This window comes from Rattus norvegicus, chromosome 7 (genome assembly GCF_021556685.1).
Source record: "Rattus norvegicus strain SHRSP/BbbUtx chromosome 7, alternate assembly SHRSP_T2T, whole genome shotgun sequence".
Lineage (NCBI taxonomy): Eukaryota > Metazoa > Chordata > Mammalia > Rodentia > Muridae > Rattus > Rattus norvegicus.
In genome coordinates, this window is record NC_141540.1 from 51,762,290 (window position 1) to 51,774,505 (window position 12,216).

The following is a 12,216-nucleotide window of genomic DNA, read 5'->3' on the forward strand; positions in this document are numbered from 1 at the left end:
AATGATAAAACTAAAGGAGTTTTCCAGAGCATCAAGTTCAGTAACTTAAATAATAGAAAATAGTTCTGTGATTGTCTTTCCCTTCACAAGCACATACATTTAAGTACATAGATTCTCACTTATGTTAATGTACTTCATGTTTAACACAAACATGTTACCACATTTTCATGAGTTGACCGACTCCTAACTTTTAGGCATACTGCACACGTACTTGTAGAAGCTATGTAGTCCAGAGTAGATTCCTTGAATGCTTTCTTGAATTCTTAGTCCCCAGGTAACCATCAGTCACACACATGAAATAAGATACAGCAGTCAATAATATTACTTTGGTGTAGGGTGAATATCAGATAACAACAAGAAAATAATAGGAAAAGAGACAATTTATTATCATTTCTTTCATGTAAATGAAATTATAATGCTCTTAGAAAATGAAGGATGTCTAATAAATATCACCTCATTATGAAGATCAAATTTATAAGTTTAGCTAATCATTTATTTATTCTTACAACAAAGATTTATTGTTTGCTTACTATTTTTAATAGTCTAGAAATTATGCTTAGCCCTAAGGGTATGAAAACAACCTATAACATGGTCATACTAAGTTACTATAAAATACAGTGAGGTATAACAGAACATTAATAAAGCAAGGTAATGCTTATATATTAATGATTTATGAAAGAATAGTGGTGAGAATAAACAGAGATGAGAAAGTGGATAGTTAGAGATAGATGTGGGAAAGTGAAGTATTCCAGTAGTAACAAAATGTACATCTGATATAGATGGTTCAGTGAGCAGTGTCCCATTTATCTCTCTCATATACCCAGTGGTTTTAAATATTAGTACCAGTATAGCACTATAGCAACTGGTCCTGAGTTCTTGAGAATAATGGAAATCACTCAAATATGAATTTTGGGTATTGAGTTACACTAAGTAAAACAACCATTTCTAGTGAGTTTTACTACTTAGTATCCAACATGGACCATGGAGTACAGTATGTACTGAATAAATATTTGGTATCTAGATGTACAGGTGGATAAATGGATGGTGGATGAATGGATAATGGATGCTTGCATGCATGAAGACATGATACTTCTGGTATATGAAGTCAATGCATCAGATATCAGAGTTGTAGGACTAGAGTAGGTAATTCTAAGGTTTTGTGTATCTAACAGGTTATTGATCAGTGTCATGCTCTTCCACCCACATACTGAAATGAGTAAGCTCTAAAATAGCTTATCCAGTGTCTAACTCCAAACACAGAAAGGCACAGCAAGCAACACAAAACACAAACCATTTAAATGGTCGCTCTAATATATATTCATAACATACACAATTTTGAAAGGTTCTCAAGTTTTGTTTGGTTTATAACAGTTGCATTTTTTGGAAGTAGAAATATGTAAATTTCACAAAGACTAAGGGACAAAGTACAAGAACAAAAACTTATGTCAGAAGAAAATTAATGAACAGGATGAAATCATCTTAAAGGAGATAAATAGCCAATATGCATAGCCAGCTGTGTCAATAATTCTCTTGAAAATAATACAACTTGTGTAGTTCTCAGTTAGATTTTCATATCACACGTGAGGCCTGTTTCTATTTTACTTTCTGTTGCTGAGACAAACACCATGACCAAAACAAGTTAAGGTAAGAAAGGGTTTGTTTTAAGTTAAAACTCTGAGATCACCATCTTTTATTGAGGGAAGTCAAGGAGAAACTCAAGGTAGGAGCCCTGAAGGAGGACTGCTTGTTAATACATTTTCTGACTCACTCTAGATTTTCAGATACAGGTCAGAACCTGCCCCCAAATAATACCACCCTGATTGGGCTGGGTCCTCCTATCAATTAAAACAATCAAAACAATCTCTCACAGACATGTTCACAGACAATCCTGTTAAAAACAATAGCTTATTAATTGAGATTCCTTTAGGTGACTAGACTATGTCAAGTTGAAACTTTTAACTAGGACATGAAATTAATAAATAATTAATAAAATATATTTACTATTTTAATAAATTAATAAAATATAATAATAAGTGGAAGAGGAAGTGCCTAGCAAGCCTCACAAAGGCTTGAGGTACCAGGATCCAGGGGGCCCCACCTGCTCAAAGGTAAGGATTGTGCGAGGAGCTGACCGTGATAGGGGCAGTGAGTTGGATGTAAAGTAAATAAGTAAAAAATTAAATTAAATTTAAAAACAAGCAAAAAAGAAACAGAAAGTCTTGACCTACCTCATGAATAAGAGAATATTAAGCTAGCTAAAAAAATAAAAAATTAATTAATTAATGCACATTATATTACATTTTTAAATTAATACAATATAATAAAATGTATCAATAAAATATAATATGCTTTATTTAATTTAATTACTATTAAGTAATTAATAAGATATAAATTAATAATACTTTATACATTATTAATAACATAAATTGCTTGATGTTCTTTCATTTGTGAGAATTCAGTCATTGTAACACTGCTTGATATGATGTGCTATTGAATAGTATGAAAGTGTTGCTTAATTGTGTGATATTAGCTTGTGTAACAAATCTAAATGACAGCATATTGGTCATATTGGTCATGGGTATGTATTGTGATTGTGATCTACTTTATCATGTGTGAAACTTATAAATGAATCCAACTCTACGATTAGATAACTTGATTTCAAATATCATTAAAGTATTTTAGCAATAATTTACACTAAGTTAAATGTAATGTGATACTTCTGAAATATATATTTGATGAACACATATAAGCAGCATATTATGCAAATCACAAATGTCATGGATTAGTTAGAATTGTAAATCAAGATGCTTAAACGATAAGAGTATGTCTTGACCAGCTAGCCAACTACATGAGTTTTCTTAATTTTTTCAATGTTTATGTCTTATGTTATTCCCACTTGAAGATTTTATGTTTTATATTTCAAGTACATCTTCAAACATTTTTACCCCCTTCTAGGAGTTTGCTGCACTGACTAAAGAGCTGAATGCTTGCCGTGAGCAACTTCTAGAAAAGGAAGAAGAGATTTCAGAGCTAAAAGCTGAAAGAAACAACACAAGAGTAAGTATTAAAGACATCTCTTGGTATCTGGGCAGAGCCTGCAGTCAGGTATCAGGATCCAGTTTTAAAATCTTGCAAAGACTTTAGGAGTGCTAAAGTAAAGTTCTAAAGTTGTGTTGGTTCCAATTCACAGTCAGTTACTTTTAAAATATAGAAACATGGTAAAATACCCAAAATAAAAAAGCAAGGAAACCAAAATTATAGTCTCAGCTAAATAACTATGTTGCCCTGCAAAATGTTTCCATTCCTTCTGGTCTTTGCTTCATTGTCCTTTAAAGGAGCTTAGGTGATGGGCTGCTACATTGCAGTGACCTGCGTTTGATCCACAGTTCCTTCTAGCAAAGAACTTAGTTAAAATAATAATAATAATAATAATGATGATAATAATAGAGTTCCAATTGGATAGCTGTTAGAACAATCTCTACCAGTTAAAAGAAGTTTATCCACATTTATTTCATCAGATGCACTTTCATATGATCATAAATGCAATTTTATTATTAAGAAGGTGAGCTAATATTGAGCATTACAGTCTTCGGGGGTTAATCCTTTGAAGATAAAGTGATTAGCAACCAACTTACTTTGTGCTTGGGCTTAGAGTGTTACACAAAAGCAGCTCCAGGGACAGTGCTCTGTCTCCCATAAGAAGTGGACTTGCTTGCATGAGGGTCATACCATCAAATTCACTTCTGTCTTCCTTCATCAGGATCTGGTTGTATGGTAAGAAGAGTTCTCACCTGTGAATTATACATGTGAATCTGTTTTCATCAAGGCTTTGGTGAGCCAGTCACATAGAATGGCTGTAATACAGCATCACAAGGACAGTTTAGATCGTGTGATGGAAGTTCTTGTTTCTCTCCCTGTGTTATAGTCCTTTTTAAAAAACCAGTGCTGCATTCCCATGCAAATTTACCTCTGTCTACCATATTATTTATTCTGTCCTGTCCTGTTATTTTGAACTGTAACATGTTAATCTTCATTCAGAGTACAGACAAATTTTAAAGTAGAGAAATAGATTCCTTTGGTTTTATTTTCAAAGAATCCTCACATTAAAAATGCATCAGAACATTTTGCTAGCTACGTCTGTGCTTCTTCTAGCTATGTCTTTTTATTCTATAGTCATTTATTGCTGTATGCATTCATGCAAGGAAAATAATGTGTTTATCCCCATTTTATAGACAAAGCACATCAAATGTATCATAGGCCACGTGGAGTAAAAGGGCAGAGGACTAGAAAGATAATTCAATATACGTAGAGCCTGTGCCATTGGCAAAGACCCATGAGGCCACTGGGAGAGCTACGTGCATTGTACCCACTCAGGATCTCAAAGATTTATCATGGCTTAGATGAAACCTTGCTCGAGTCAGCACCCTGCTGTGTAGCATATGGCATTTTTAAAATTGTTACTGATGGAGATTTGTTTCAGTAGCCAGATTATTAAATGCTTCGAGTCTACAAGTACATTCAACTATTTATCTACAAAGGATCACAGGAGTACAGTAAGCTAACCTAAAATACCCGCTAAGATCAGAGAGATCTATAAGTTTTTTTTTCAGGACAACAATAGAGTTTTTAATTAGAAACAGGATTAATAGCTACTAATATTTAATAATGAGAACAAACAAATTTTTCTATCTTCCTTAAAGAAGTATTATCAAGATATTTTGTTGGTGATTAGATCAAAGCAAACAAATTCCTAAACTCTAGGAAACATTAATTCTTGATAATACAAAGAGTGATTAGACCACATACTACTTTTGATCTCCTTGATTACATCAAAACCAAACAAGAATAAAACTGCAGGACTAAGATTCAAACATATCTTCCTATTTCTTCCAAATACCAGTTCTAATGAATTTTATAATTTGTTCAAGAAATAGTGCATTTATCCAATCAGAGCTGAGACTTATGGTCATGAATAATTTTTGTCACTGAAGAAATGTCCAGTCCTCAGTCAAGAATTAAGTGAAGGAAAGAAATCAAAGTTCAATTTGTTCTAAAAACTATCTGCTCTCCAAGTAATTAAATGCAGGTATCCAAGTAAAGTAATAGTGAGCATGATTATACAGTGATAAAACTTCAAAACCTATCATGTACATCTATAAAAATACACAAACAAGTTTATTGCTTAATATTTCTATGCCCATGAGAATATAGAAAAAACATAAAACACCATTTTTATTCAAAAAATTTCTCTGCTAACAGGTGGTGGTGGTAGTGGTGGTGGTATTTGGTTGTTGTTGTTGTGTTGTTGTTGTTATTGTTGTTATTGTTTAATTTTATTTAATCATGTTTTTACAATCCAGATTTTATCCCAAGCCTGGTCCACCCTCTGACTGTTCCATATCCCCTAACTCCTCCCCACCAACCTACCACCCTACCAGACTTACCCAATCCCTGGAGCCTCCAGTCTCTTAAGGGTTAGGTTATTCTTCTCTGACTAGACCCAGACCCTGTAGTCCTCTGCTGTATGTGTGTTGGTGACCACATATCAGCTGGTATATACTGTCTGGTTGGCGATTCAGTGTTTGAGAGATCTCCGGGGTCCAGGTTAATTGAGACAGCTGGTCCTCCTACAGGATCACTCTCTTTCTCAGCTTCTTCCAGCTTTTCCCTAATTCAAGCACAGGGGTCACCAGCTTCTGTCCATTGGTTGGACATAAATATCTGTATCTGATTCTTTCATCTGCTTACTAGGTCTTTTGGAGAGCAGTCATGATAGGCCTATTTTGTGAGCACTCCATAGTCTCAGTAATTGTGTCAGGCTTTGGGGCCTCCTCTTGAGTTGGATCTCATGTTGGGCCTGTCCCTGGACCTCCCCTTTTCTCAGGTTTTTCTCCATTTTTGTCCGTGCAGTTCTTTCAGACAGGAAGAATTATGAGTCAGAGTATTTGACTGTGGGATAGCAACCCCATCCCTTACTCGATGCCCTGTCTTTCTGATCGAGGTGGACTCTACATGTTGATTTGCATTTCCTCCTTACTGTAGGGCATTTCATCTAAGACCCCTAACTTTGAGTCCTAAGAATCTCTCACCTACCAGGACTTTGTTACATTCTAGAGGGTCTCCCTGCATCCTACCCCCTGAGGTTGCCTGTTTCCATTCTTTGTGCAAACCCTCAAGACTGCAGTCCTTTTCCCCCACCCAATACCTGATCATGTTCCCCTCTTTCCTTTCCTGTCCCCTTTCCCACCCATGTCTCTCCCTCCCTCCCTGCTCCTGTGATTACTTTCTTCTTTCTCCTAAGTGGGATTGAGGCATCCTCACTTGGGCCCTTCTGCTTGTTAACCTTTTTGAGTTATGGTCTGTATTCTGGGTATTCTATACTTTTTTGACTAATATCCACTTATTAGTGAGTAAATACCATGCATGTCTTTTTGGATATTAGTTACCTCACTCAGGATGTTATTTTCGTGTTCCATCCATTTGCCTACAAAACTCATGATGCCCTCATTCTTAATAGCAGAGTAGTTTTCCATTGCGTAAATGAACTACATTTTCTGTACCCATTTTTCTGTCATGGGACATCTGGGCTGTTTCAAGCTTCTGGCTATCACAAATGAGGCTACTACGAACTAGATGGAACATGTGCCCTGTGGCATTGGGGGGCATCTTTTGTGTATGTGCCCAAGAATGGTGTAGTAGATCTATTTCCAATGTTCTGAGGAATCTCCAGATTGATTTCCAGAGTAGTTTTACCAATTTGTAATCCCATCAGCAATGGAGGAGTGTTCCACTTTCTCCACATCCTCGACAACATGTGCTGTCACCTGAGGTTTCAATCTTAGCCATTCTGATTGGTGTAAGGGAGAATCTCAGGGTCATTTTGATTTGCATTTCCCTAATCACTAAGGATTTTTAATCGATAGATCCTTTTTCATTTTTAAACAAAAATATCACAATATAGACAAGGCAGCCCTCACACTTGCGATATTATTGCTTCAACCTGTCAAATGCTAGAGTTTCAATTTCATGATTTATGTAGTTATATCTTTTATTATTGTTATTATTATTAACTTTGTTTATTTATTCACTTTACAGTCTAATAGCAGCCCTTTCTCTCCTACTACCTCATCATGTAAGACCTCCATCCATTCCCCCTAGAAGGAGAGGCTCCCATCTGTTAACCCAACCCATACCTTCACTTCCTATCCCCACTCCTGACCCAACACATCAAGTTGCTGCTGCATTAGACACATCATCTCCTTCTGAGGTCAAACAATAGGATCTGGAGCAAGAGGAACACTCTTTCACTGCTGGTAGGAGGGAGCAAACTTGTACAACCACTCTAGAAATCAATTTGTCAATTTCTCAGAAGTTTGGGAATAGTTCTATCTCAAGACTCACCTATACCAATCTTGGGCATATACCCAAAAGATGCTTCATCACCCCACAAAGACACTTGTTCAACTATATTCATAAGTAGGTTCCTCTGCTTCATTTGATGATAGACTGTATTCTTTAAGCCAAATGAACTTTTTCTTCTTGAAGTTTCTTTTCGTCAGTATTTTATCACATCATCAGAAAGCAAACAAGAAGTATAGGACATATATATCCTACAAACAGTTGTTCCAGTATAGTCAGGAATACTTACTAGAAAAAATTAAGTATGTTAAATAATTTTAAAAGTAATGCAATTGAGATGCTTGAGCATGAAATCAAGAAAATTAAAAATTTTTAAAAATATTTCATTAACATGTTTTCTTTACTTCCCTCTTTCCTGTACTCTCTCCAGGTCCTAACAGGAAGGAAGGGTTGTACCTTACAACCCTTGCCAGGTCCTTCAGAGTTGATGGCCTCTGCTTATTGTTGTTTATTAATTTACTGAATATGTTCAGTATAGACTGACCACTTCGTATTGGATAGCCAATCAGAAAGCTTCTTCCTTCCTTCAAGAGGTCAATCTCTCTCTCTCTCTCTCTCTCTCTCTCTCTCTCTCTCTCTCTCTCTCTCTCCCTCTCTCTCTCTCTCTCTCTCTCTCTCTCTCTCTCTCTCTCTCCTTTACCATCTATCAGTTGCCTATAGTTATTTTTCTAGGGCTGCGACTCCAAGAGATGTTGCCTTTTCACATTAATAAGCCCATTGGTATTTCATTATGTATACTTTATTGTGTGTTTATGCAGCCATATACTTTAATGTATCATGGGCATGGCTTCTCTCTCATTTTTGGAGACACAGATTCATAGCATACTTTCTGGTTCTTTGTCTCTTCTGATCTTTCTGTCTCTCATTTTGTGATGCTTCTTTAGCCTTAAGAGGAAGAGTTTTCTTAGAAATAGATCAATTGTGACTAGGATGCCTTGATCTCTGCATTCTGACCTGTTCTTACTTTCTGTAAGCTCAGGTAGAACATTATAACTAAAATATTTCGATAATCAAGAGTTACTGTTTTATTATGTGATCATACAACAGACAAACAAATCCATAGAGCAGTATGAATGTCTATTTGAATGCCATTTTCAAACAAAAATATTTGTCCAAAGGTTTTGTGATTAAAATCTGATTTGAATCCAGATGCAATACACAGATGTAAAACATAAAATGTTGTAAACATGAACACTGATCCTTTGGCTTCTTTTCCTGTTAATTTTGCTTTGATTTCTTTTTCTTGTCTTATTGTTTTAGCTAAGATTTCAAGTTTTTTTTAATCCAGTGCGATTTTACAGTATAGAAAAGCCTTACATATCTTACTTCTTAGTACAATAGTTTCTGTCACTGAACGATTTCTTTCATTCCCAGGGAGCTCAGAATCTATGTTAGGACCAGCATCTCTTGATTTTTCCTCTTTTTCCCTAGAGAACTAGAGTTACCAAAAGTTTGTAATGTAAGTTCCTTCCTACCAGTATGCCTGAGTGAAGACAGTGTTGCTTTGACCATCTTGAAGAATATTACCTGGGAATAATTTCTCTCTCTCTCTCTCTCTCTCTCTCTCTCTCTCTCTCTCTCTCTCTCTCCCTCTCCCCCTCCCTCCATCCCTCCCTCTCTTTCTCATTCCCTCTCACTCTGTGCATGCATGTGTGGTATATAATCTATATGTGTCTTCAGGTATTCATGATCATGTGTGTACCTATGGAGCCCAGAAAATATCCAGTGTTACTCTACACCTTATTTCCTATAGTCAAAATATTTCACTAACTCCCATTTCCAGCTAGACTGGCAACCAGCAAGCCCCAGTAGTCCTCTACCCCACCCCACCCCCATTCAAGGGATGTCAGGGATGTGGTAACAGAAATGCATGTGGCCATTTGCATATTTTTACATGGTGATCACATGTGCTCTTGCTCTTACCCTCAGGCATTCCCTAACCTTTAAAGTCACTGGGATTTTTGTTTGTTTGTTTTTTTTCTTCATAAATTATTATATGTTATACAAAAGAATTAAGTATTTTAACATAATTACTTAGTCTAGGATCCTACTGAACATTTTAACTATGTTTTTCATACAATAAATTTTGAGTAGTTTGCCCATCACCAAATCTTGCTAGATTTTGCAAATCTCTCTACGCACCTAACTTTATGTTTTTATTTCTCTCCTCTCAAACTAAAACAAAACATAGAAAACAAAATTAAAAAAGCAAGAAACAAACAAATCTCTACAAAATCCAAAGACAAAAAAATCAAAAGCAAACAAATGAATTGAATGTACCCTAGTGAAAGCATTCCTTGACTATAAAAGATGGCCAATAAAGTTCATATACCTCTTTAGTATGAACCCTCATTAGGATTGCCTCCATAGTGTCCAGGAAGTTTGCACTGCACTAGGTTTCCATACCACCCCTCAAATATGCTTTTAATTCTAGCCATTTTCTGTACTCTGTCCCTCTAGCCCATCCTCCTCCATCTGATTCCTTCAAATCTATCCATATCTGCCCCCTGGCCACCCATAAAATCTATTTTGTTTCTTCTCCCAGAGAGAACCCTGCATCCCTCCAGACACCTCCTCTTTGCCTAATCCCACTCAAGATGATGGTTTATTTATCTTTCTGTCTGATCCATTTGCCTGAAAATTTCATGATTTCATTTTTATCAGTTGAGTAGTATTCAGTTGTGCAAATGTAGGATATTTTCTTTATCCTATCTGTCTAGGGACATCTAGGTTGTTTCCAGTTTCAGCCTATTACGAATAAACCCTCAATGAACTTAGCTGAGTAAGTGTCCTTAAGGGGAATGAAGCCCAAGATTAGTGTCATGGGTGAGGTAGATTGATTTCCAATTCTAAGGAATTGCCATATTGATCTCCATAGTGCCTGCACAAGTTTGCATTTCCACCAGCAGTGGAGGAGTGTTCCCTTTATTCCAAATCCTCACCTGCATGAGCTGTCACTTGTGTTATTGAACTTAGCCATCCTGACAGGGGTAAAATGAAACATCAAAGTAGTTTGCATTTCCCTGATGGCTAGGATGTTGAACATTAATTTAAATGTTTCTCAGCCATTTAAGATTCTTCTATTAAGAATTCTCTGTTTATATTTTTATTGCATTATGTTTAGCTAATTTCTTGAGTTCTGTATATATTTTGGATATTACTCCTCTCTAAGATGTGAAGATGGTAATACTTTCCCATTCTTTAGACTGCAGATTTGTCCCATTGACAGTGCTCTGTGCCTTACAGAAGCTTTTCAGTTTCATGAGGTTCTACTTGTGAATTAGTGCCTACACTCTGGGTGTTTTGTTCAGAGAATCATTTCCTGTAATAATGCTATCAAGGCAAAACCCACTTCCTCTTCTGTCTGGTTCGGTGTACCTGGTTATATGTTGAGGTCTTCCATTCACTTGGACGTGAGGGTGATAAATATAAATCGGTTTTTATTCTCTTACATGCAGGCATCCAATTTAGCCAGCACCATTTTTTTTTAAAGATCCTGTCTTTTTCCCAGTTTTTATTTCTGACTTATTTATAAAAATCATGTGTCCATAAATGTCTGGATTTATGTCATGGTCTTCGAATTAAATTGTATTGATCAACATTCTGAATTTATGGCAATACCATGTGGTTTTTATTACTATAACTCAGCAGTACAACTTGAAGTCAGAAATGGTGACATCTCCAACAGTCGTTTTATTGTTCAGAATTATTTTAGTTATCCTGGGTTTTTGTTTTTCCATAATAAATTGAACACTGTCTTTAAAGGTCTGTAAAGAATTATCTTAATATTTTGCTGAGGACTTTATGAATCTGTAGATTGCTTTTGGTAGGGTGGTCACTTTTACTATGTAAATCCTACCAATACATGAACGTGGGGATCTTTTATATCTTCTTCAATTTCTTTCTTCAAATATTTGATGGGTTTATTCTGCAAGTCTTCCAATTGCTTTGGCAGAGTTTCCCCAAGATATTTTACACACTATTTGAGGCTATGAACAAATGTTTTTTTCTTGAGTTCTTTTTTTATTGTTTGTCACTTTATATAAGAGGGTTAATGTTTTTGTTTTTGTTTTTCTTTTTATTTATTTATTTTTTTATTTTGAGGGTTAATTTTGTATCTAGCCATGTTGCTGAAAGTATTTATCAGCTGTATGAGTTCCTTGCTGGGATTTTTAGGATTATTTATGTATAATACCATTATCATCTGCAAATATGATACTTTGATTTTTTTTTCAAGTTGTATCCTCTTGATCTCCATTGGTTGTCTTATTGTGCTAGCCAAAACTTCAAACAACAAAAAACAAACACTCACATACACACACACACACACACACACACACACACACACACACACACACACAAAAGAAAAACAATACAAACAAACAAAAACCAAACCAGAATTCTATCTTTCACAAAAGAAACCATACGAACTCTATCTCCCTTTTCCTACCTTGAGGTCTTCCCTCTCATTTTTCTCAGAAGCTTCCTGCTTCACTATGGTTTCCCAAACCTGTATCAACAAATCTATAATTGCATTCTGTATCGCCAACTTATCTTAGAAATCCACTTTTGTGGCCACTGAAACCCTCAAGCCATTTTCTTTTGTTGGGCATTGCCATCTCCATGGCATCCTGGGAAGCTTTATCATTTTTTTTTTATTGAAATGTACAAAGCCAAACCCTTTGAGGGATCTGGTTTCCTGTCAGTGACTATTCTTAGGTGAACAGAGCCATCACATAATGTCTAAGTGATGTTTTCACTTAAGTCCTTTGACAAATTTTGGACAGCTGTTTGCTT

At 35.7% G+C, this 12,216-nt stretch overlaps 1 protein-coding gene across 42 annotated transcripts in view; it reads left to right on the top strand.

The window, feature by feature from the left end:
- Positions 1 to 12,216, top strand: part of Ppfia2 (PPFI scaffold protein A2) — a 474,268-nt gene that overhangs the window by 290,129 nt on the left and 171,923 nt on the right. For all 42 annotated transcript variants that reach the window (XM_087557891.1, XM_087557895.1, XM_087557873.1 and 39 more), the window contains 1 exon segment: positions 2,956 to 3,057. In XM_087557891.1, coding sequence (XP_087414017.1) covers positions 2,956 to 3,057 — 102 coding nt within the window.